At 43.6% G+C, this 26,200-nt stretch overlaps 1 protein-coding gene across 1 annotated transcript in view; it reads right to left on the bottom strand.

The window, feature by feature from the left end:
* Positions 1-26,200, bottom strand: part of UBR4 (ubiquitin protein ligase E3 component n-recognin 4) — a 141,357-nt gene that overhangs the window by 38,156 nt on the left and 77,001 nt on the right. The window contains 18 exon segments of the mRNA XM_033228081.1: positions 2,142-2,485; positions 3,330-3,458; positions 3,576-3,701; positions 4,438-4,576; positions 5,011-5,250; positions 6,835-7,028; positions 7,437-7,524; positions 8,470-8,555; positions 9,155-9,299; positions 9,794-9,962; positions 10,801-11,046; positions 11,550-11,628; positions 12,452-12,679; positions 14,159-14,308; positions 16,388-16,597; positions 17,561-17,677; positions 18,150-18,257; positions 18,912-19,008. Coding sequence (XP_033083972.1) covers positions 2,142-2,485; positions 3,330-3,458; positions 3,576-3,701; positions 4,438-4,576; positions 5,011-5,250; positions 6,835-7,028; positions 7,437-7,524; positions 8,470-8,555; positions 9,155-9,299; positions 9,794-9,962; positions 10,801-11,046; positions 11,550-11,628; positions 12,452-12,679; positions 14,159-14,308; positions 16,388-16,597; positions 17,561-17,677; positions 18,150-18,257; positions 18,912-19,008 — 2,895 coding nt within the window.

The raw sequence follows: 26,200 nt of genomic DNA, 5'->3' as shown, positions 1-26,200 counted from the left end.
TCTCACATCCTAGTTTATGTCTCTTTGTAGCAATGTTCCCATTATTAATAACAAAAAACAAACCTATCACCTCACTCTTGCTTCCCAAAATACTGAATAAGCCCCAAAGTCCTTACACAGGCCCACAAGCCCTACGGGATCTGGCCCTCGCACCCTCCGACCTGATCCTCCTCCCGAGTCTTCCCTACTGTATCCCTGTCTCCAGCTACACAGGTTCCCTGTGACGCCCTAGCATTCCTGGCACGCACCTGCTCTCAGCTCCCCACTTGCTACTTCCTAGGCATGCAGCCCGCTGCTGAGACATTGCTATGGCTGGCTGCCTGCCTTCACACAGGTCTTTGCTCAAGTATCACACCCTCGGGAAAGTCCTCCTTGACTACCTTATCCAAAACAGCACGCCTTCCTGTATTTGGGGTCACCATCCCTGCTTTATTTTTCACACAATCTTATTTCCTGACATTATATTGTGTAATTATTTGTTTATTGCAGTTCTCCCCACCTAGAATATAAGTCACACAAGGATGGAACTTTATTCCATTTACCACTGTATCCCCAGAGTCTAGAACAGTGCCTGGCATTCAGCAGCTGCTCAATAAATAATTGTTAAGTTAGTGAATAAATAATATAGCAAGTACCATTTATCAAGCACCTAACATGTTCCAGAATTTACGCCACACAAAGTCATCCACACAGCTCTGGCTGTAGGATCTGGGACATACTAAGCACTGGACATGCATGAGTTATTTACTGAACTACCTCATCTATCCTCAACCACATGCTTTTAAGGTGGCTATTACTGTCAGGTTTTTGTTTTTGAGAGAGTCTCACTGTCGCCCAGGCTGGAGTGCAGTGGTGTGATGTCGGCTCACCGCAACCTCCGCCTCCTGGGTTCAAGCAAGACTCCTGCCTCAGCCTCCCAAGTAGCTGGCGGTACAGACGTGAGCCACCACGCCCAAGCAATTTTTTTTTTTTTTTTTTTTTTGAGATGGAGTCTCACCCTGTCGCCCAGGCTGGAGTGCAATGGCGCAATCTTGGCTCACTGCAACCTCTGCCTTCTGGGTTCAAGCGATTCTCCTGCCTTAGCCTCCTGAGTAGCTGGATTACAGGCGTGTGCCACCACATCCAGCTAATTTTTTGTATCTTTAGTAGAGATAGGGATTTTACCATGCTGGCCAGGCTGGTCTCAAACTCCTGACCTGCCTGCCTCGGCCTCCCAAAGTGCTGGGATTACAGGTGTGAGCCACCACATTTGGCCCTATTTTTGTATTTTTCTTTCTTTCTTGTTGAGATGGAGTTTCGCCTGTTGCCCAGGCTGGAGTGCAATGGCGCGATCCTGGCTCACCGCAACCTCCGCCTCCTGGGTTCAAGTGATTCTCCTGTCTCAACCTCCTGAGTAGCTGGGATTATAGGCATGCACCACCACACCCAGCTAATTTTGTATTTTTTGGTAGAGACGGGGGTTTCTCCACGTTGGTCAGGCTGGTCTTGAACTCCCAACCTCAGCTGACCTGCCTGCCCCGGCCTCCCAAAGTGCTGGGATTACAGGTGTGAGCCACAGCACCTGGCCCTATTTTTGTATTTTTAATGGAGACGGGGTTTTACCATGTTGGTCAGGCTGGTCTTGAACTCCTGATCTCAAGTGATCCACCAGCCTCTGCCTGCCAAACCGCTGGGATTACAGGCAAGAGCCACTACGCCCAGCCTACTGTCAGTATTTTTCAGATGAGGAAAACACAGGCTCAGAGAAATTAAGGAAACTGTCCAAGGCATATAGTACAAGTTATCAGATACTGAAATTGAGTCTTTCCAGTCCAGAGTCCAAGCTCTTAATCCCCAGGCCCCACTGCTCTGCTCCACCATCTTCTTTCATGTGAGTCTTTCTTGAATTCAAGTGTCTCTCTTCCCTTCCCTCACAAGGACTCAGGGATAGTTTCCTCAAGACACTGTACTGGAACCAAAAAAGCAATTCACTCACCTACACCCTGTGTCTCTTTCCATCTTTCCTGTTATAAGCTATCTAACCTGCTGGGTGGTCAGAAGCACTATTCTGTGCACCCTCTAATGCTCCTGGCATGGCTGCTGCCACCATCCCGAGTGTCAGTAGGAATCACTAGGCCCATAACCATGGTGTAGGTGCTAACCGAGTTAGGAGGCACATGAGCTGGCGGACCTCCTCCCGCATGGCTGCAGCCCCTCGGCGAAGATTATAATCAAAGAGCTCCCGGATAAGGCCCTGGGAGACAAGGATGTGCCTCAAGGCTGGGTTGGTGGCCAGGGCCCGAAGTAGTGTGATACAATGTTCTGTGACAGCCGAGGCGCAGCCGTAGCACTTGGTGGAGGATGTGTGGCCACAGCCCAGGACGGATAAGGCACGGTACTGGCTGGCAGTGAATGTGGGCTGCACAGAGGTCCGGGATGATTTAGTGGCTGCTTCCCTCTGCTGTAGGTCATATTCCAACAACTCTTTACGCGAAGCAAAGACTTTCTAAGAACAAAAAGGTAACAATAATGGGAATTAGCAATTAAAATAAGAAGAGGATGTTAATTGGAAAATTAGTTTTGCTTCAGAAAAAACTTTACATGCATTATATAATTTAATCTTCTCAATAACCCAACCGGTTAGATGCTTTATCTCCATTTTACAGAGAAGGAAACTGAAGCATGGAGGCACTCGCTTGACCAAGCTAAGTGGCAGGGTCCGAACTTAGACTCAGATGGTAGGCTCATGCTCTTAACTCCCATGTAGCAAAGACAAAGGTCAGAAGCTAATACACGTGTAGCAAAGATGGCACTCCAGCAATTTGGGGTTGAGGGGGGAGGTAACTGAATGCTCTCCTTATCTGAGGTACCTCTGTCTATGGCTAGCCTCCCATCTCATGGAGATTAGGTCTGTGACACTGCAACTGACACATGGCCCCCCCGGTTGATTGCAGTTGGTGTGCCCTTACCCTACAGCCCGCAAACATCGCATATCAGAAAAAGAGGGAACAGAATCTTGGCACCAAATTTTTTAAGACCAGTAACGCCTCTACTAAGAGATAGGTTGTTAATGGCTTAAAAAAAAAAAAACAAAAAAAACCATATCTATGCTACCTTTCCATCACCAGTATGCTCAGTTATCTAGCATGAACTCAGCATTCTGACCAGCGCCATAAATCACGGTGGGGAGATGCCCTTTGGTGCAGCCGCCTGCCTGCCTTTTCAGCTGGATTGGGCAGGGACAACACCAAGACGTGGACTGCTGGATAAGAAAGCAGCAGGACTGCTTTGAAAACAATGCCAGTAACACTTGGACAAAATACACCCAAAAGCTGCTCCCCGCTCTCTACCTGGATGATTTTGGAGAGTTCATCAAAAGAGTTCTTGCAGTCTCCACAATACTCCTGAGCCAACTGCAGGATGTACCGATTCACACTGGCGGAAGTGGAGCTGATGCCCCCTGCTGTTCCTGAGTCATCCTGCAACCCCAAGAGGTAAGCTGTCAGGCTTCTCACCTAAGGTGATCTCACCTAGGAGGCAGTCTTCTGATCATGACCCAAGGCCTTCTCCAAATGCCCTTTGCAGCATGGGATTACCTGTGGCTTTTCTGGAGCTGCCTCATTCACTTTGCAGAGCAGGTTTTCCAGCTGTGGCCGATGTCCCATCAGCTGATGATACACTCGATCAGCTTTATCCAAAAGTGTATTGATGTTGGATACAGCCTAGACAAGAAAAGACAGGGACCTGAGTGAAGGCTTTTTAGCTGATGACTTTCCCTGAGTAATCCTCATTGCTAACCATTTACAAGAACATTTCCTATGGGTCAGGCACTGTGTTTCATATACATTATCTCTGTTCTTCACAATAATCCTTCCAGTGAGGTGGGTATATTATTTCTAATAAAAATACAATGCACATCTGTGATACATAATAATACAATGCTGAGAGAAGTAACTTACACTAGGTTACACAAGTATTAAAAGTATGGCTGGAATTAGAATTTCTGTCCTTCTGACTCCAAAGCGAAATGTTCTTCTGTTATCCCTATAGGTGCCCCTTTTCCACTGTTCTTTAATATCTAGAACCTCACCCCTACCCATATCATGCAGGCTGGGAACTAGCACTGGACAAGTTAATACTGAGGGAGGACCAACAGCCTCAATATGAAGCAGTCTGTGGAACAAACGCACGGCAAAGCATCCAAATCCAAAGTTATTTGTACCTGGAGATACTCTAGTTTCATTACCAATCAACACTTTTCTAAAATCCTACGCAAACCATGTCTTCCAATATAATACATCTTACGCCATTCTTCGCTCCCACCCAAAAGCTGGGTCCTGAAACGTGTTGAGTCAAAGAAGGCTTGGACTAGAAAGTAAAGTGCACTGCACTGCACCAGCTCTGCCCAAAGTCCAGATCAAGGCCACAGCCCTGAGTCTAGGCCAAATCTGGCCTCACCTTCTTCCGGTCTTCTTCATTCTCAATGGGATCCACTGCACAGCAAGGTTTGGCATAGAGCATGAAGTCGAAGCGGGCATATTTACAGAAGCCACAGGCATTGCAGAGGAAGGGATCCTTTTCATCATAGTTGATGGATCTAAGTAACCAAAGCGTTTGGGTCAGTGAGGTGGCAAGGCTGGGTGGGGTAGGGGTCACTCTGAGGAGATGGATTGTGCCACATTTCCACACTCTGGTAACCACTGCAGGGGCTACTGAAGGGACAATAACAAATGAATGACTTAAGCAGCCAGGTAACAAGAAAGCAAGACCCAGAGCTAAACTTCTGGACCTCCCTCCGCCTTAACCCTCCACCCCTGCCTCAGGACAGGCACACTCGTGCACACATGCACATACACACGCTCACTCTCTCTTCTTCCTCCTCCCTTTCTACCCTTGAACCCACTCTATAAACCCGTAATTCTCTAAATGTTCTGAGGGAATCAGACACTGCAGTCGCTCACACTGACACCGTTATAGAAAAACAACAAGGAATGTGCACGGCCCTGGCCTAGGGGACGACCACTGACTTACCTGCATTTGTGACACTGGTACACATTCTCTCCACAGTTGCCACAGACCCCTGGGTTGGCAGGGACTGAGGCACTACAGCGTGGGCACTGCAGGGTCTCTGTGGAGGCCTGGTAGTTTTCATAGAAGTCTGCAAACTCAATCATCAGATTGGAGGCCACAATGGGCAACGGCAGGTCAATCTTCACCTCTGTCTGCCCAGGGGTCAGCTGAACCTTCTTGGCTTTGTGCCAGCGAGCTGGCCTAGGAAAGACAGACAGCCTTGAGATTTTCTCATCTAACCTTCAGTGGTAACAGTCTGATGAGACAAAGAGGAAGACTGTCCCATGTATTTTTCTAAGGCAATTAAGTGGTTACTCTAAGGAAAAGAAATCTGGCATATAACAGGGAGCCAGTTTAAAAAAAGTTTTCCACTACCTTTTCTCTATAAAAAAAGAAAAGAACATACAAGTGCTTTAAGCTGTTATATATGATACCTTTTGAAATTCCAGGAAAACAACAGAAGTATATAACAAGGGAAACCATGACTCCAAAAGCATGCCACACTGAAGCCTGTAAGAGGTGCAATGATGATGCATGCCGCCAAGTTCCCATCCTGACAGCAACCATGGAAAGATAAAGCTAGGCTGTTTTAGAGAGGCAGAGGAAGAAAATCAGGGTCTGAACCAAGTGCTAAGTCAAGTCATAAAGAGGAAGGTATGTAATAATTTTGGGGTGATTATATTCACACAATGAGAGCTAATATTTACTGAGTACTTACTATGTGCTAGGCTCTGTTCTCAGCACCTGACACATACTAACTCGTTTAATCCTTAAAATAAAACCCTGGAAGTGGGGCCCTACCTCCATTTTATAGTTACAGAAACTGAGGTTAAGCAGCTTCTCCAAGGTCACAGAGCTACATAGCAGAGCTGGGATGTGAACTCAAACAGTCTACCAGCAGCTCTGCTGAATCCACACAGTGAAAAATCAAACCCACCTCCTCTGGAGGGGAATGGGTCATCCTAATGCGGAGCATCTACTTTCAGGTCACCAAGGGGAAACTAGGCTTTTCAAGGCGACAAGAGAAACCTCCCTAGGCAGCCTTCATGGCCACATGTTGCTGTGGTACACGAGCCTTATTCTGCCTCTTGGAGTAACAGCAATACTTCCATCCTGTGTGCAGAACAGCTCTGTAAGTCTTACTATTCAAATAGCATCGACCTGTGTTCTCCATCCAGTAGCAATGCCTGAGAGTTCAACAAAAGGCGAGCTGTCTCTGTGAAAGTCAACACTATAACCCATGTGAGTGCCTCTCTTGGCCTATATACGACATTCAGTCACTGGGATACATGGGCTAGGAAGATCCAGTATCAGCAGATATAGAGGAAAGTCACCATGAAGAAATTGAAGAGTGTGTGTACTAAAGAAGCTTCTTGAGAAATAACTTCCTGCCCTATGAGCAAGAGCATAGCTGTCTTCATCCAAGAAATGACAATTACTTCCCAATACAGAAGGTTTTATCTAAGACTAGAACTTTACATAAGAATAGTTAAAATGGGCCTGAGAAGCCTGGAGGTCCCCTCACTCAGCGTCCCCTCCCTAGGCGGGCTGTTGAGGAGCTTCCACAGACCCCTATGGCTCCACTGGACTAATTTAGAAATAATCTTTGTCAACATCCTTAGAACTGTTGTTTCACTTTGCCCTTCAGTCATGAATGGAGTGGCCAAGAGGATGCACTAGGCCTCTAGGGATGTGCTGCCTTACTCCATTCCAGGAACCAAAGGCAGCAAATGAGCTTGAGCCTTACAGACCTGCTGCCCCTCCCGAGGCCTAAAAAGCCCGTACTTGTTTTTCAACTCCACGATGGCCTGCACGGTTCGGTTATTATAATACAGGTTGATGGTCCGCACCATCTTGGTCCGTTTCAGATCCCCGATTTTCACTGTCACTTTGCTGATGGTGTGACTGCCAATGAGCTTCACAACCTGCTGGGTGGTGGTGTACCGCGTGTCCACTTTAATGGAAGACAGCTTGATATACTAAACACAAGAGTTCACAAAACATGGTATTAGTTCAAGACTCACACTGCCTTTTAAAAAATTCATCAATGTAACCCACTCTTCATCCACAAGATGAAGTTTCTATTTAATTTTTTTAAAAGTATTTTGTAGAGATGAGGTCTCACCATCTTGCTCAGGCTGGTCTCAAACTCCTGGGCTCAGGGGATCCTCCCATCTTAGCCTCCCAAAGTGCTGGGATTATAGGCTTGAGCCACTGCACCCAGCCAAGTTTCTATTTAAGGTAATAAATGTGGCAGATAAAAATTCCTACTATTGGTGACCAACCATTAGGAGAGGAACATCTATGTGATAACGATCCATCTCTGGAAACAAGAATCCCACTGGGCCTATAGGCCTCAGGACTGTCCATGTACAGATGTTACTTACACAGAACGGCACTTCTGGATTATTACACACCAGGCAGGGATCACTCTCCAGGTAATAGCCATCAAACTCCACTAAGCCAGACAAAGTGCTAAGGAAGAAACCAGTCTTAGCATGAATAAATTTTCATCTTAGGAAGCACTGAGCTTCACAAAAAAATCATGAGAAAGCCACGGCTCAATGTCCCCCAAAGTGAACCCCACCCTAAAGAGAACTCAAGGACACGGGAGAAATCCCAATAGGATTACGAAGTCACAGGAAAGAAATTTCAACTAACTGACCTTAGATGCTTTCTAATCTTTGATCTATCCTTCAGAGGAATTCTAAAAAGTAGTAAAATTTGACTGAAGAGTCACAATTAAATTTACTAAAAATCACTGAACTGTACATTTAAAACAGGTGAATACATAAATGATCTCAATAAAGTTTTTTTTTTTTTTTAAAGAACAGTCACTACTAAACCACAGAAATAATGCACTGTCAATGTAACCAATATCCTCTTATAAAAGTTTTTTTAAAAAAGGAAGACATTTTCTTTAGATTTGTTTTATCCTATTTAACTTAAACCCTTGAAACTAAAGACCACTTTTTTTTTTTTTTTTTGAAACAGGGTCTCACTCTGTCACCCAGGCTGGAGTGCGGTGGCTTGGCTCACAGTTCATTGCACCCTTGAACTTCTGGGCCCAAGCCATCCTCCTGCCTTAGCCTCCCTAGCAGCTGGGACCACAGGTACATGCCACCAAGCCTGGCTAATTTTTTAAAATTTTTTTGTAGAGATGAAGTCTCATTATGTTGCTCAGGCTATACAGACCTTTCTACATTACTATTCACCAAACCCTGAACACAGCAATGACATTTTGAGTACCTTCTATGTGCAAGACCCTGGGCTACATGGAGGGGATGGGAATCTCAACTAGGCAGATTGACTCTTCTCTCAGGGGCTTGCCAATTCCTATGTAAGAGCCTATCAACATTCAAATAACTCCTCAGAAAGCTGACTGAGCTTCCCACAGGTAGAAAGCAAAATAAAGCTCACTTATAAATGTTCGAATTGGGGTGGTTGGTAAGAATATGGTTTTGAGTCCGCAGAATCTCCACAGCCTTCTGCGAATACTCCTTCAACTGAAAGAAAATTCAGTAAAGAAACAAGTTAAAGCCCAAGGGGAAGTCTTATTGGAAAAGACTTCTGTCTTCTGCATTCTAGCTGAATACCGCCCTAGACGTACCAGACTTCTCAAGTCAGAATCATACAAAGCTGGGCCTAATCTCAATCATTTAAATGGATTCTATCTCCTTTAGAAGTTTCCACGAGCTTTAGTGATAGGTGGTACGCTTTTCCAACCTGATGGAGGAAGATCATTTTTATTCTTATGGAGAAGCCATAAAGGTTAGCTAATTGCAGAAACATTTTCTGGTATGTAATCAGGGCTACCAGCAAAACCAGGAGCACTTGCTTTTCCAACGAACTGTAATGAGTTCTATCTTTTTTCTTTCCCCACTTGACCTTAACCTACTTCCTATGTTAAGTCAGATTTGCTAGTGTATACTGTCTACATCACAGACATATTACAAGTGCTTAACAAGAAATGCAAAACTAGATATATTTAAAAGAGATTTTGTATATGGACTCCCTGAATCTGGGTTGTTCATAATATTCTTAACTCAAGAGAAAAAAGGCTAAATAGGGCAAGCTGCCTCTCTGACCATAAAGCAACTGTTACCTTCTTCTCCGTTTGTGGCGTTTTCAGGGAGAAATATCCTAGTAGGTCCACAAACTGGGCAGCCTTACGACCATAGGCTGGGAGTTCTGGCCAGATGGACCACATCAGATCTAGCAGGAGCTCCTGCTGAGATTTGCTGGAATTTCTGTAGATATAGGACAGCTCATGTTACCAAGCAGCAGAAAACCCTGAGGCACCTGTGTTTATCGCTGAGACCCTGGTATTGTTTTTATAAATGTATCTATTTCCCCACAATTATGGGTTTAAGTTTGAACAGTTTTGTTTCTCTTTTGACAATCAATCCTACCAGATGCAGCATAGTCATTTGCTGCCTCTCCCCATCACCCAATGTACCCCAGAGCAGAAACTGAGCTTTCTTAGCCTACAGAGTCAAGCTCGGTCATGTTACAAACCCAGAAACATAGCCTTCTGAACAGAAAACAGATCCTCTCCTGCCTATGACATCAGTTTAATGGCTAAAAAGCAGACAATGATGAAGAAATCTCTAAAGCACAAGAGGATTCAGGCTGGCTAACTACTGATTCTGTGACTGTATGTAACCGAAAACCAAAACAGAACTGCATTACGCACCCTGGCCTCACACCCTTGCAGATCTGCCAAACCCAGCCCTGGCCCTACCTGTAGATGTGCAGCGTCAGACAGTGGGCCTGCCAGCGCACCGAGGAAGAATTGGACTCCAACAGGAAACAACGCAGGAACTGGATCAGGGTTTCCTTATCGGCAAATTTGTTCAGCTGGTTCACCAGAGCTGTGCACAGCTGGTCCTCCTGGCTGCCAGAGCTCTCACCTGCAAGATGAGGACAGGACTGAGGGCTGAAGAGTAGGAAGAAGTCCTCTAGGGTCCTAAGGCCTGGGCTACCAAATGGGGAATGAAGGAATTCTGTCCATTTCTAAAAGTTTCTACTGAATGCTGATATTCTGCAAGACAATTTTGAGTTGTTCACTGGGGGACGAATAGGTCAGCCCCAAATGAGACGTATGTGCAGCATTGGGGATGCAGTGGTGAGCACAACTGCCTTCCAGACGAGACACACAATCATGACACTGAAAAACCACAGGATAAAGTGCTATGTAAGCCGGCACTGAACAAATACAGTGACACTGGAGGAGGAACTTCCTTTCAAGAGCTTCCAATAGGCCTGCACAGAGATGTCCGATCATTAACTAGGGGAATGTGAACCACCACCACTGCTGTCAACCCTGATCACCGATCTCAGGTCTCCAAGGACCATGGAAAGCAGTGCAGCTGACAGTGAGGATCAGCTAAGAGAGCTAACATTTACTGAGCATTTACCAATGTACTCAGTCACATTTCACTTAACTCTGATGGGAGCTCCACAGAGAAGGTGTTATTATTTCACAGAATAAGAAATTTGGCCTACTAAAAATGTTCAGTACACTTTGACTTTTCTTATTATTGTCACTTGGTATGAGAAGTCATGCTGTTTAAGGTGTCACATCAGTACAATTGAAAATGAGACCGAAAGTAGACACCAGAGAACATTTGGGCCTTAGGTCCCCTGTAAATCAGGATTAAAAGGCCTTTTACAACAGAACAAACCAGGTGCTCCAAGAGAGATTTACACACATCACTGTGGTCACAATGACAAGAAGGTGACCCTTACCATCTTTCTCCTTTTCTTTTTCTTCTTTCTTGCTCTTTTTAGTGGAAGACTTGGATTGTGTTGTGGCTTGTCCGGAACTGGCAGCCACAGGGGCTGAGGAGGAAGAAGCACTGGAGGATCCCGCAGAGGCTGCCAGTGCAGCGAGCACTTTGCTGCCACACAGAGCACAGGAAAGCAGTTGCAGCAGCACTGGGGACACGCCCTCGTCCACGAGGAAACTGACTTGGAGGAGGAAGTACAGGACGGCTGCAAGCAGAGGAGACAGTGGCTCAGCTCTGAGATGACCCCGACCAGACTCACGAGAACCAAAGCAACGTCCCCCTACAGCTGAGACTGCCCTGTTCTCACCAGCTTTCTTTGCCATGTTCTCTCTGCTGGACATTGTGAAGAAGTTATACTTTCTGTGGAAATCTCTGAAAAGTATTATAACTACACACTGACCAGAGGCCTCTGCTCCTTTGAATAAGGGGTTCTCTAGACTCCACCTACTCCTCTTTGGCTTTACTGCCACTACCTGGAGGTCAGAGACTCCTACTTTGTGCTTCCACAGCACCCTAAACTTTGACTACCAGCCCTCACCACTTTTTTAGATTTTTACTTGTCTTCTTTGCTAGGCAGAGTTCTGTCTAGTCTATGTATCCTGTTCATAGCTATGTCTCCAGCATCCAGTTCAGGGCTTGGCATACAGTAGGCCTTAACAGTTCCTGAATGAATGAATAACAGCAATCAAAAGGAGCAGCATTGCTTACAGTCATCTTTGATGCAGAATTTCTGCCAGTTGATGGTTCGCTGGGCGGCAATCTCTGCACAGGCTTTCAGGTGCTCCATCTGAAACAGGAACCAACCGTGGGAAAGGAGTAACTCCACCATGCTGCCCAGACAAGCACCACACCTGCTGCCTGGAGCCATCTCCCCAGCTTTGGACTACAAGCTGAACATGATCTTCTGAGCAAGGCAGGTGCTTGCTGGGATGTCTGGTGAACCTGGCACCATGGCCCACACACTGCTACAACCACTCCAGCTCTTACTGAACCTGCCTTTGTTCTACCCCCATCCCCGCGCAAGGTGCTGTTTTCAGGAACCTTCAGACCACTCAAAAAGGCAACAGCAAAAGATAAGACTATGACCTAAGAAACTACAATCCAGTTTACTTTTCTTGATATAAACACAATAGCAAGGACACGAGCCAGCTAGATTAAAGACGTTCTTTCTAGGTTGTTCACATACAAAATATTCAGCTTACTTCTCTAAGTCCAAACAGCTTCTCTTTAGACAGTAATACATTTTTCCTCTCGAACCTTCATCATTTCTTTAGTATTCAAGGGTAAAAACCAGAGGTGCACAAAGAGGTCAGTTCTGGCTAGGATGTAAGCAAATGGCATTGGTAAGAAGCTCAGGCCACTCACCTCACAGTGGAGGAACTGCTGCCAGGTGGGACGAGAGTGCTGAGGGGAACATCCCAGTCCCTGAAGCCAACTACACGTGGTACAGCACCCAGACAGGGGTTATGGATTTACCCTCATCTCAGCCCTAACCATGCCATTGTCAACACAGTTAAAAGTCCCGCGTTATTACCTCCAGCCCTACTACCTACTTGGCTAAGCCTTATCACATGCTCCCTCCCTGCCCTACCAGGTCCCAGCCCTCGTACCAGGCTGATGAGTGTGTCATATTGCAAGGCGGAGCCTGAGCTGGCTGTAACCACACTTGCCCGGAGGAATATCCCCTGCTCTTCTAGCAGCTTCTTGATCCCACGCACATGAGAGTCCAGGGTGTGCAAATCCCGGAGCTGGCGGTACTTCTCTTTGGATCCACAAATGAAGAGCAGAAGTTTGCGGACTTGACGGCGCACAAATGGAGTCTGCTGGATCATTAGGTACTTGAGGAGAAAAACACCATAAAGAGTAAATGACTCTGGGACTGTATGTATATCAACTGTGGCTCTCACAACCCGGGTTTTAATAAACTGTTATTAAAAGCTGGGGAGAGGCCGGGCGCGGGGGCTCACACCTGTAACCCCAGCACTTTGGGAGGCCAAGGTGGGCTGATCACTTGAGGTCAGGAATTTGAGACCAGCCTGGCCAACATGGTGAAACTCCGTCTCTACTAACAATACAAAAATTAGCTGGCCATGGTAGCACTGCCTGTAATCCCAGCTACTAGGGAGGCTGAGGCAGGAGAATTTGTTGAACCCAGGGGGCGGAGGTTGCAGTGAGCCGAGATCGTGCCACTGCACTCCAACCTGGGCCAACAGAGCAAGACTCAGTCTGGAAAAAAAAAAAAAAAGCAGGGGGCTGGGGAGAAACACAAACCAAGCTATTTCCTCTTGACCAAACCAGCCTCTCTTGAACTTAAGTATCCTTTAACGAGACCAGGAGAAAGAAAGGGAGAGAAAGAAATCAGAGGAAAATATCAATATTCATGTATATCTTCCTTGTGCCCTTAGGAATCTACAGGGAAGCTGGCCTCCCCTTCAGCCCACCCAAATGGAAACTATCAAGAAAAAAAAAAATTCCAAATCTCATTTTCAAGTAAAAGAGCTAAAGAAAAGTTTGGGTTGGTACAACTATGTAACTCGAAATCCTCATCTGAGGTTTGTTAACAGATTATTCTTCCCAGAGTTAATCTATCTCAGGGTTGCTGTGCTGGTTACTAAGGTTATTAAGCTATTGTCTCTCAGTTCCCAACCCACCCACCAACACTGCCCAGTGATGCCCAGGCCAGAATTATGCCAAGTGCACTACTTCTTTGCCAGCTGGCTCCCTCTTAGGTTCTGCCAACAGAGAGGGACGCTGGCAGCAGGAGGAAGAAGGGGCTTGCTTCTTCCCATTGCCCTGCAGTCCTAGCAACAGCCCTGAACCCTGGCAGCCACAATGAGTTCTAATCATCAGCTTCTCTCACTGCTCCCAGAATCACTCGCATCACATCCCCACAGGGCACCCGCTTCCTGATAACTGCTTCCGGCAGTTACTATCCCTGTGTTACCTCAATGTTTCCTTTTTGCCTTTTTTGTTGTCTAAGAGCATTTACCCAATTTCCCATATTAAAATCTCTCTGTTAAGATAACTAGTATACTTTGTTTTCCTGACAGAACCTAACTTATTAAACTTGCCCATTATGAGCACATGTGGGGGAGTTCAACACACAGAATCAGAAGGTAGAGTATGGCTTGCTTGATACACATCTCCCACAGTTCTACCCACAGTATGCTCTAGCAGGGCAAGACCAAGACCTGCAAGGGAGAAAGGAACTCTGCAAGGGGAAATACCGAGTGAGGATGAGGAAGAAAGGGGCCCACAGAGGTGAATGCAGATGTGTCCTCAGCCCAACAAGCATGCAGCTTGGGACTTTCACTTACCTCAGAGAGAAAGTAAAACCACGAATGGTCAAAGACAGGAGGTGGGATGCGGGAATTGGTGTCAGCAATCTTTTTGATTTGGTATGGAAGCCTCAGTACCATTTCTGTCAGAAGCTGAGTATAGGCCTCAAACACATCGGCAGCATGGCCCTGGGAGAAGAAAACTTGCATGAGAACCTGTGATTGTCGATCTTCCATGACCACACTTAGGAAAACCGCTGGCTCACTAGGCATATTACACGTTGGAGGTGGTAAAGGGTGCCTTTCAGAGCTGGAATCAAGACTGACTGACAGTTTATTCTACAAACTCAGAAGGCCCAGGCTTCTGGGGGCAATTTAATTACATGCAAAGGTTATAGTGGAGAAGACCTCACTTCTAAAAGTCCTAATATTTCACTCTGTGGCTTCTGACACTGGGCCGATTGTACTCTGCTCACATAAAGATGAGTGCTAGAAAGGCCAAAAAATTGGAAAAAAAAAAAAAAAGGTAGTAAGGATCTCTGACTTCTATGAGATGTATTCTATTCCCTAGAACCAAAATTTCCCATGATAACAAGAAATTGTTAAATAAACCGCCGGGCGCGGTGGCTCAAGCCTGTAATCCCAGCACTTTGGGAGGCCGAGACGGGCGAATCACGAGGTCAGGAGATCGAGACCATCCTGGCTAACACAGTGAAACCCCGTTTCTACTAAAAAATACAAAAAATTAGCCGGGCAAGGTGGCGGGCGCCTGTAGTCCCAGCTACTCGGGAGGCTAAGGCAGGAGAATGGCGTGAACCCGGGAGGCGGAGCTTGCAGTGAGCTGAGATCCGGACACTGCACTCCAACCTGGGCGACAGAGCGAGACTCCGTCTCAAAAAAAAAAAAAAAGAAAGAAAGAAATTGTTAAATAAACCAAGGCTGTCAAGATCACTAAACTCAGCCAAGATTCCTGGCTTCATGTAACACAAAAAGGCAGAGGTAAATGAGAGATCTGAGGAAAGTGGCAACAGCAGCTATCCTGCAAGTTGTGTGGTCCCATAAAAAGAATCTGTAAGAGTTTGAGGGCACAGTGTGCCTCACATATTCAACTCCCAGCTATTCATCGGTTCTGTATCAAGCACTGGAGTTGTAAACAGCAATAAAACATGGTTTCTGCTGAGAGTGTGGAGGGGAAGACAGGTGAGTGAGCGCACAGGGTGCTCCGGGAACCCAGGACAAGGCTCTCTTGAGCAGACTTGATGGCAGGGAGTGTGTCAGGGAAGTTTTCCGTAGGATCCAAAGCTTGTGCTGAGTCTTGAAGATGGGTTAGGACTTCATTAGGCAGGGGAAGAAAGGGGAGCAGAGGGAGAGGAAAGAATTCCAGAAGGGACAGCACGAACAAAGGCAACACGCCACATCTTGGGAAATGCACAGGCTGGCGGGCTGCGTGTAAGGTGTAACAGGTGACAAAGCTAGAGAGTCAAGCAGGTGGCTGGGTCCTCCAGAACTTTTTGGCCTATAAGTCATGGAAAACCACCAAAGAGTCATGAAAAAACGGTAAGACACAGTCAGATCCACACTCCATGCCTATTGTATTCCTCCCCTACTCAAAGCTATTCTGGGTGGGCAGTGAGGAAGACAGTGGTGATAGCAGTTAATATGGACTGGGCATTGATACATGCTAGGCACTGTGCTAAGTCCTTTACAAACAGCACCTCATTCAACACTCACAACAGCCCTATAAAGTAGACACCATCTGCATGCTCGTTTTCCAGTGGTAGAAGCTGAAGGTTAGGGAGGTTAGACAGACAGAACTTCTCCATGCTTCAAGACTGGTAAGTAAGAACACAAGACGGGACTTATCCCAGATTCATCTGATCAGAAGGCCCATCTTCTTAGTAATAATATGTTAAAGGGCCTCTCCGTGGTGACAGCACAGGGAATATCTGACACACACGTCATGACCCACAACTGATGACGTTAGCTTGTACCTTCTCATCTTTTTCTAAACTTAATGTGAAATGAGATAACTGTGATTTCATTCAAATCCTCCAATGTACAAAGAGGCAGGAGCCAGAATCCCACAGAAGGTTGGGAGAAGTGGTCATTTATTCAGTCATGCTGAGATTAACCCCCACCAAGGAATACCGGCTCCTTCCTATGGCTCTTCACCCTCAGCCCCTTGAGCACTCTTCTCTTCACTGCAAGGAAAGAGAAGAGTGCTCTGAACAAAGGACGAGTGTTTCTTTGATGAGGGAAATATCTCACCTTCACATACTGGCGGAGAAAGAATGGGCTCATGTCAGGTGGGGAGGAGGTAGTATGTGGTTTTAGCAACTGGCTGGTAGCCACAGGCTCCTCGTCATTCTGTTGGCTCTTCCAATATTCCAGCAGTGACTTCAGCACGTGCAGGCAGTAGTCCACAGCCCCAGAGCTCAGCAGAGCTGCTGCTGTGGCACTGGAGATGAGGGAAGATGACTGGGAGACAGAGAAAATACAGAGAGGGTAAGAATGGCTTGTAAAAACAATGCGAAATCCGGGTGGGTGTTGGGGATGGGAAACACACTCACAACAGTCCTGGCTTCTATGGCAGTGAGTGAATCAGGCTCTTGCACTGAAAACTTCCCTCAGGAAGTTTGTGAGGTTTTTTGGAACTTTTTTGAACAACCACATGGTAAGACAAAGAAACACACCTGTTCTCAACTCTAACCTTGCTACACACACACGCCGGAGGCCAGGGAGGCAAGATTAGATAACCTTTCCCCCTGGAGGGGATGGGTTCCCTCTTCTACCGTGAGCAACTAGAAAAGAAGCCCAATTCAAGAAGGAGAGAGAAAACTTTCCATTTTAGGCACTTCTGAACAACCCCACCCCACCCCCTATAGAGTCTTCCATAGAACCAGCTTCCAAAGGAGATGGGGGTAAGTGATCACATGCATAAAAAAGTAGGAGAAAAGCTACTGTAAATAAGATCATTAGAAGAGCCTTGCAAATCCCAGTAAACCCCACAGCTCCTAAGCTCATTAAGATTGGATGCAGTTCAGCCTCAATTTCTACCTTCTCTGCTTTGTGCTAATCTCCCTTCACCACACACACATCGCTTTCTCTCTGCTTTATTACCACACCTTATAGCAACATACACTAGGGGAATCCTCTTAGCTACTCTGTGCCTTGCAGAAGAGAGCCCTGCTTTTCAATAATGGAACTGCCAAACCCTTTAACCCCTCCATTGGAGGGACTGTTAGCAAAGACCAGGGCTTGGAAGGGATTCAGAAAAAGGTGGAGGTTCTGCTCTTGAAAAGGTGATAGCTTAGAATCTTACTCCCCTCAGGGAACAATGGCTTTATTCTTACAGAGGACTAGCACCCCTGCACTGGCCCTAGCACTACCCAGACAATCCTCTTACCTTTCCCCAAACCCATAAACCCAAAGCAAAAATACCTCACATATGGAAGACTTGGATCCAGATTTGGTGCGGGACATGAAGACACTCAGCAGTCTCATTACTACCAGATGGACTTCATTCAGGGCGCTGCGCTCATTCTTCTTGGAGACATCCTGCAGGCCAAAGCATAAGACCAGAAACCTCTACTTACTTGATGTTTGAGGCATCCTCTGAACAAGATCCCTTCAAGTCAAGCCCATCAGCCCTAAAGTGTTCCTTAGATTGAATCAGACACAAAACAACCCCCAGTATATCCATGGACTATACTTGGGGTACCCAGAGCCCAATACACTTAGGAGGCCATATTAAGATATGAACAACAAATTTAATGTTTTCATCTCACTGAGCACAAAAGGTCCATGAGGGTAAGAACTTCATCTTTGCCCTCAACTATGCTCAGAGTCCAAAACTATGCTCGGGCCAAAGCAGGCCCTGAATACACTTTTGTTGACTCAACAGAACTGGAGCCCTCAGTGGATGGTTACCCCTTGAAATGAGGTGAAGTTGCTCTATGAAACAAATGGGAACCTGAGGAAGTATCTCAGCCAATCCTGTTTCTCACACAGATTGCTTCTCAGATTTTACCTTTTTATCCATACCCAACTCAGCAATAAGCTGGGAGAGCAGGTTATCTAAGGCCCCCTTATCTTTCTCATCTTCTCCATCCAGATCTGTAGTGAGCATTAGAATGACCTAGAAGTCAAAGAGAGAAAACACAAAACCCAATTTCCTAAAGAAGAACAACTCGAAATACAGGGTGTTTCAGGAGAAACCCTAATCTTCCTGACATCCCTATCAATCATAACTGTAATCCATTACAGATTCTAAATTCCCAGTATCCAAAGCTTCAGTATTCAGAGTCAGAAAAGTCAAATTCTGATATATGCCACCCTTGACATTACTAAAAATGTTTTGTAAAAAGTTTGCAAAATTGATGGACTAACCTATATTATATCCAAGCAAAGCAGCTTGAGAAAGGGTAGTACACTGAACTAAGAATTAAAGAACAGTTTTGAATCTGAGGAAGACAGCCAGTGAGTAGAAGAACAGCCATTAGCCCACTAATATCAACAAAGAAACTAGAGACTCAGATTCTCAGGAGCGGGCTTTGCACCGGCTCTGTCAATAACTACCTGGATGAACTTGCGCATTTAAAACATTCTCTTGACCCTTAGCCTTCTCATTTATAAAATGAAGAGCTGTAATTTGTAGCTCAAAAATCAAATTGCATTATTCTGTGACCTAACACCAAACGAAGGCTTCCAGGTCCTCTGCAACAGAGATGCGGGCATGCTTAAGGACAGTCCAGTCACGACCTGACAGAGACCCAGGTGAGCTAAGAGATACCTGCATGTACGGGATGGCCCGGACACCCCCAACGTTGCGTAACTGAGGCAGGGTCTGCAGTAATCTCTCCAACAGCATTAGACGGACCATGTGCAGCCTAAAAGGGTGAGGAAAAGATAGAAAACATGAGCTGTACTCCAACAGACACCAGCTGAATCTAGTTCCCTCCCCACTCCAACCCTGCTACCAAGGTCAACAAGAAGCCTAATGCTTAGGAACAATCTCCAGCATTAAAAAAAAAGTTAAGAACTGCCTAATTGGTATGCCAGTCAGCAACACAGAAGGAGAGATCTCACTCTGTTAAAAGAAAGCAAAACTATTCTAAAATACAACTGATGGCACTGAAAAAAATCCTACTACAGGAAAGTTCAAAGTATTTCCCAAGCCTCCAGGCCCTGGTAGTTCTCAGCTTCAAAGCCAAAGCTCCAACTGCAAGATTTATGGCTTTCTTCTAATATGTGGCCCTATTGTGCCTCCAGACATTATTTTCTAGAATTCTTCTATATACAAATTCTGTATCACCCAGCTGCACAGTGACTCAGCCCTTTCTTTCTCATGTTTCCCAAATTCTTATAAAGTCCAGTCACTGCTCTACTCTCTCACACTTTGTCCACCATCTTCCTAATACAATATTCTGTTTCAATGTCACACTCTCCTACTGGACCCATGAGTTTTCCCATATAATCAATTGGCCATTACCTAGCCTTCATCTGCAGACATACAGCTGACCTTCTGTACTAAGTATGTGCCCCTGGATCTCTAGCTAATATGCTGATTCAAGAGGATGATGAAAATTAATTAAGGTCCTGCTGACAATTTGGTTGCTAGTCTCCCCTAATACACAATCTCATACAGATTAAGAATATAGTTGCTGAATAAATCAATGGATTCACTTTCATAATTAGTAAATGGTCCTTGTCTCACTTTTATCTTAGAGATTATTTGTAAGAAACCACATGCCTATTTTTTCTTTAATGTGTGATTTTCACGTGTTACATATCTTAGCAGGTATCCAGAATACTTTCTTTTTCTTTTCTTAAAAAGCAAATTTTTTAAAATACAAAAAAAGACCAAAAAAATTGTTTTAAAGAAAACAGCTGGGCATGGTGGTGTGCCTCTAATCCCAGCAATTCAGGAGACTAAGAACGGAGGATTGGTTGAGCCCAGGAATTCAAAGATGCAGTGAGCTATGATCACACCACTGCATTCCAGCCTGGGCAACAGAGCTAAAGTGAGCTACTGTACCTAGCCCAGAATCTTTTCAAAATAATACAAGTCTGGATGAAAGTACAGGGTCTAGGGTTGGGTGTGATAGCTCATGTCTATAATCCCAACACTTGGAGGCTGAGGCAGGAGTTCAAGACCAGCCAGGGAAACATAACAAGATCTCATCTCTACAAAAAATTAAAAAATTAGCCAGACGTGGTGCCATGTGCCTATAGTCCTGCCTCAGGAAGATCACTTGATCCCAGGAGTTCAAGGTTACCATGAGCCATGATCATGCCACTGTACTCCAGCCTGAACAACAGAGCAAGACCCTGTCTCTAAAAAAAGAATGAATGAAAGAAAGTATGGGGTCTTACGTGAATTATAAATTATTATGATTCTAAAAAGAACTCAAAGGAATGAGCTAACTGTTCTTCAGAATACCATGCATGTGTCTGTTAATAATTAGCCAAGCTAGGTGGGGACTACAAATGATTAAGAATTGTTCAAAGATGGACTAGGTACAAGTGAGGAAAGGTGAGATGATAGCAGCAGTTCAACAGTTTGAACATAAAACATAAGACGGATTTGTTTCGAGATGGATTAATATCTTCAGATTTGGAGACCATACACGCGAATATACACACATGAAGAAAAAGTAAACAAAATGAGCAGAATCTAGACTTGGACCAAGACCACAGCAGAATATTTTCAAACATCATTCATTCATTCATTTTGTTTTCTGAGCCTGGGACACCCTGTTGCCCACGCTGGAGTGCAGTGGCACAATCACAGCTCAGTGCAGTCTTGACTTCCTGGACTCAAGAGATCCTCCCACCTCAGGATCCTGAGTAGCTGGTACCACTGGCACATGCCATCATGCCCGGCTAATTTTTATATTTTTTGTAGAGACAGGGTCTCCCTGTGTTGCCCAGGCTGATCTCAAACTCCTGGGCTCAAGCGATCGTCCCACTTCAGCCTCCCAAAGTGCTGGGATTACAGATATAAGCCACCAGACCCAACCTATTTTCAAACTCTTACACAGTACTCCTGAAACTTAAAAAAAAAAAAAAAAGTAAACACAGCACCAAAAACTGCAGTTTCCTTTTTCTTTAGTGACTTAAAGTAAAATTCTGTTTTATTTAAAATAATTCATATTTCAACTAAGCAAAGGCTGAAAATAAAACCAAAAAAATTTTAAATAATTCATTAACCAATTATTTAATTAACTTATTCATGAAAAAAGGTTAACTTAAAACCACTATAGAGAATTCCATTGTCAATATGGTTAGGTTACCTAAATTCACCCTCTTCCTAAAATCAAATGAAAATCCTAAGAAGATATAACACCATTTTAGAAGCAGTGATGAGTCTCAAGAGATTTTTTAAAAAATCTACAATCCACCTGGTTCATGCCTGTAATCCCAGCACTTTGGGAGGCCGAGGCGGGCGGATCATCTGAGGTCAAAAGTTCAAGACCAACCTAACCAACACGGAGAAACCCATCTCTACTAAAAATATAAAATTAGCCAGGCATGGTCATACACGCCTGTAATCCTAGCTACTTGGGAGGCTGAGGGAGGAGAATCGCTTGAACCTGGGAGGCAGAGGTTGCAGTGAGCCAAGATTATGCCAATGCATTCCAGCCTGGGCAACAAGAGTGAAACTACGTCTCAAAAAACAAACAAACAAAAAAATCTACAATCACCCAGCATGTTCCCAACCATGGTAAAATTAAACTATAAACCAATAACAAAAAGATAACTAGAAAATTCCCAAATATTTAGAAATTTAGTAACATACTTTTAAATATCCCATGGGCCAAAGACTAAATTACAACAGGATTTAGAAAATAATTTGAATTGAACAGCACTGAAAATACATTATCAAAACACAACATTATCAAAATATGTGAGCTGCAGCCAAAGCAAGATTAAGATGGAATTTTAGAAAAAACACGTTGCTTCAAATACGGTTGTTTTGTTTGTTTGTTTGTTTGTTTGTTTGAGATGGAGTCTCATTCTGTCACCCAGGCTGGAGTACAGTTGCATGATCTCGGCTCATAGCAACCTCCGCCTCCCACGTTCAAGCAATTCTCCTATCTCAGCCTCCCAAGTAGCTGTGATTACAGGTGCATGCCACCATGCAAGGCTAATTTTTATATCTTTAGTAGAGACAGGGTTTTGCTTTGTTGGCCAGGCTGGTTTTGAACTCCTGGCCTCAAGTGATCAGCCCGCCTCGGCCTCCCAAAATGATGGGATTACAGGCGTGAGCCACCGCACCTGGCCGAATATGTATTTTTAAAGTAGGTTTAAAATACATATGATTAAATGATTTAGGTTTGTTATCTCATGAGACAGAAATAGAACAGGAACAATAGAACAACAACAACAAAAAATAGTAAAAAAAGGTAAATAGCAAAAGAAAGGAAGCAGGAATAAAATAGAAAGCAGACATACAACAGAAAAAAACCAGAACCAAAAGCCAGTTCTTTCAAATAAAGTTGATAACCCCTAGCAAGACTGACAAAAGAATAAGTCACCATTGTCAGAAATGAAAAAAGGCAAATCACTACAGATTGTCAAGACATTAAAAAGATGAGAAAAAAAAAATATGAACAGGTTTATGCCAGTAAAACTGACAACTTTAATAAAATCAACAAATTCCTTTTAAAATACAATATACCAAAACTGAAACCAAAATAAATAAAAATAATTCTCTAGCATTTAAAGAATAAACCTAATTTTAAATCTTCCCTTACATAAAGTCCAGACTCAGATGACTTCACTGGTGAATTTCTCTAAGAATTTATGAAATAAAGAACACTAATCTTATATAAACTCTTCTAGAGTAAGAGAAAAGGGGATCATGCCCTGACTTATTTTATGATGCCAGAATAATGTGAATATCAATCCCTGACAAAGACATCTCAAAGAAAAATGATAAGCCTAAACTAAAAATTGGCAAATCAGGTCACATGATATAAAGGATAACACATCATGACTACATAGGTTTAATAATAGAAAAATTAATGTAATCTATAACCTTAAATAAAATAAAGAAGAAAAATCGTGTAAGTCATTCAATACATGAAACACAAGAAACTGGAAATCTTGAAAAACCCATTTAAGATAAAAATCTCCCAGCAAAGTAGGAACAAAATTTCCTTAATCTGATAAATATCCATAAAAAACCCTTGCGCTAACATCACACTTAATGAGAAAGTATTAAACCTTTTCACCCTGAGTTTGGGAATGAGATAATGTTCATCATCACCACTTCTTTCAACATTATACAAGAGGTCCTAGTAATGAAATAAGACAAGAAAAGAAAATTAAAAAGTATGAAGATCGGAATGAAAAAAGTTAAACTGTTATTTGCAGGTGATAAGATTGTGGATGCAGAAAATCCACTAGAATCTATCATTAGAATAAGTAAGTGAGCTGGGTGCAGTGGCTCACACCTGTAATCCCAACACTGGAAGGCTGAGGAAGGAGGATCACTTGAGTCCAGGAGTTCAAGACCAGCTTGGGCAATAGTGAGATGCTGTTCCGACAAAATAAATAAATAAATAAATAAATAAATAAATAATAAATAAATAAATAAATAAATACTAGGCCGGGTATGGTGGCTCACACCTGTTATCCCAGCACTTTGGGAGGCCAAGGTGGGTGGATCACCTGAGGTTGGGAGTTCGAGACCAGCCTGGCCAACATGACGAAACTCTGTCTCTACTAAAAATACAAAAATTAGCTGGGTGCCAGGTGTGGTGGCACATGCCTGTAATCCCAGCTACTCAGGAGGCTGAGGCATGAGAATCGCTTGAACCTGGAAAGTGGAGATTGCAGTGAGCTGAGATTGTACCACTGCACTCCAGCCTGGGCAAGACACTCCAATCTCTGTCTCAAAAAAAAAAAAAAAATTAAAAACAGCTGGGCATGGTTGCATGCACCTAGCTACTCAAGCAGGAGGATTCCTTGAGCCTAGGCATTTGAGGTTGCAATGTGCTATGATTGTGCCACTGCACACTAGCCTGGGAAACAGAGTGAGACTCCGTCTCAAAAATAAATAAATAAATACAAACAGCTGGGCATGGTGGCATGTGCCTAGTTACTCAGACGGCTGAGGCAGGAGGATTCCTTGAGCCTAGGCGTTCAAGGTTGCAGTGAGCTATCTATGATTGTGCACACCAGCCTGGGCAAGTAAGACTGTCTTAAAAGAAAACAAAACAAGAAACGACAAGAAATAAGTTAACTAAGAAAGATTATCAGATACAAAGTCAAAATAAAAGTAATAATGAGTTCACTAGCAATTAAAAAGTTATTAGGCCAAAAATGTAAGCAGAACTCAGAGACAAATTTTAGGGACTTTTGAAATTTGACAAGTTAAGGCCAACATGTTCTGAAGGCAACTTGACCCTCTGGTTGCCAGGACCTCACAGGGCATTTGGAATAGGAATAAAAGCAGAGGATCTTCCTTAACTGGGGAAGGTTTTCATTTTTTTTTCTTTAGACCTCCTCTGTGGACAGTAGGGAAGGTCTTCAAAGAGAACCTCATAGAAGAACCACAGAAGGCTATACCCTCACTTTAAAAGTAAACAGTAATAAATGACTTCCCTTCACACTCTTCCCTGCACCTGCACCTCCAGCCCCACTCTAGCCTAGGAGCCTAAAAGAAAAACTACCTAACTGAAATCTTAACACTGAGAAGAGGGGAGGGGAAAATGAATAGCTGCTGATAATTTAATCCAGTTTATACATTTGTTTTCCTTTTAATGCTTTTGTGTCCTATACGGTAAATCTTCGCCAAACCCAAGTTATGAAGACATTCTGTCTTTTAAAAGCAAGAAGTTGCTACCCTTTGCCTTTACATCTATAATTCAGTTGATTTTTGCATATAAGATCAGGTCAAGATTCATTTTATTCTATGTGCATTTCCAGCTGACCCATTATTATTTATCGGAAAAAACCCTCCTTTCCCCCACTGTACATAAGTGTCACCTTTGTTATAAATCAGATGAACAGGTATGTGTGAAGCTGTTTCTGAACTCCAGCCCATTCCACTAATCTATTTGTCTATCTTCATACCATTATCACACTGTCTTAATTACCATAGCTTTATAATAAGTTATAGCTCTATAAAGTCCTCTAACTTTATGAATTTTCTTTAATATTGCCTTGGCTAATCCACATAAATGTTTGTATCAACTTGTCAATTTTAACACGTAACTCCAGCCAAAATTTATGTCTACGATTATATGGCTCTATATCAATTCGAAGACAATTATCTTCACAATGAGTCTTTCAATCCATAAACATGATGTAGTTCTTCATTTATTTAGGTCTTTAACTTCTCTTAGATTGTGCAGTGTTCACAGTAGAAGTCTTACATATCTTTCTAATTTATTGCTATGTATTTGACTTTTTTAATGCTACTCAAATAGATCAAGAAATTTATAAATAAATAAGCACAAGGAACACAAAAGAAAAAGAGATTTTAAGAGACATGAAGAAGAGAATATGATGGTCTAACATCTATTTAAATGAAATCCCAGAAAGAGAAATAACAGAAAATAAGACAAAAAGAATATCTGATAAGATTAATAGATGAGATTTTTCCAGAATAAAAGACACTAGCCCACACATCCAAGAGTCCCAAAGACTACTAAGCAAAACAAATGTAAAGAAATAAATCACATATCCTGGTAAAACTGCAAAAATAATGACAAATGAAGATCTTAAAAGTAGCAGTAAAGACATTACTTTCAAAGAAGCAACAGCTAAAATAGGAGGTGATTTCTCATTGGAAATAACAAAAGCCAGGAAATAATAGAATACCATTTTCAACTAGGGAGGTCAGGGGTGCTGCCAACCCAAAATTTTATACCCATCAAAAATACATCCTCAAATGTAAGTTCAATAAAGATATTTCCAGACCAACAAAATCTGAGATATTGTAAACCAGCAAACCTCCCTAAAGGGAAATCTAAATGATACAGTTCAGGAAAAAAATGATCCTGGATGGGAGGTCTCAGAGGCATAAAGAAATGTTAGGCACAGAAAATGGTAAACATATGAGTAAAA

This window comes from Trachypithecus francoisi, unplaced genomic scaffold (assembly GCF_009764315.1).
Source record: "Trachypithecus francoisi isolate TF-2019V2 unplaced genomic scaffold, Tfra_2.0 Lachesis_group12, whole genome shotgun sequence".
NCBI lineage: Eukaryota > Metazoa > Chordata > Mammalia > Primates > Cercopithecidae > Trachypithecus > Trachypithecus francoisi.
The sequence above is the reverse complement of the archived record's forward strand: the minus strand, read 5'-3'. Positions and strand labels throughout refer to the sequence as shown.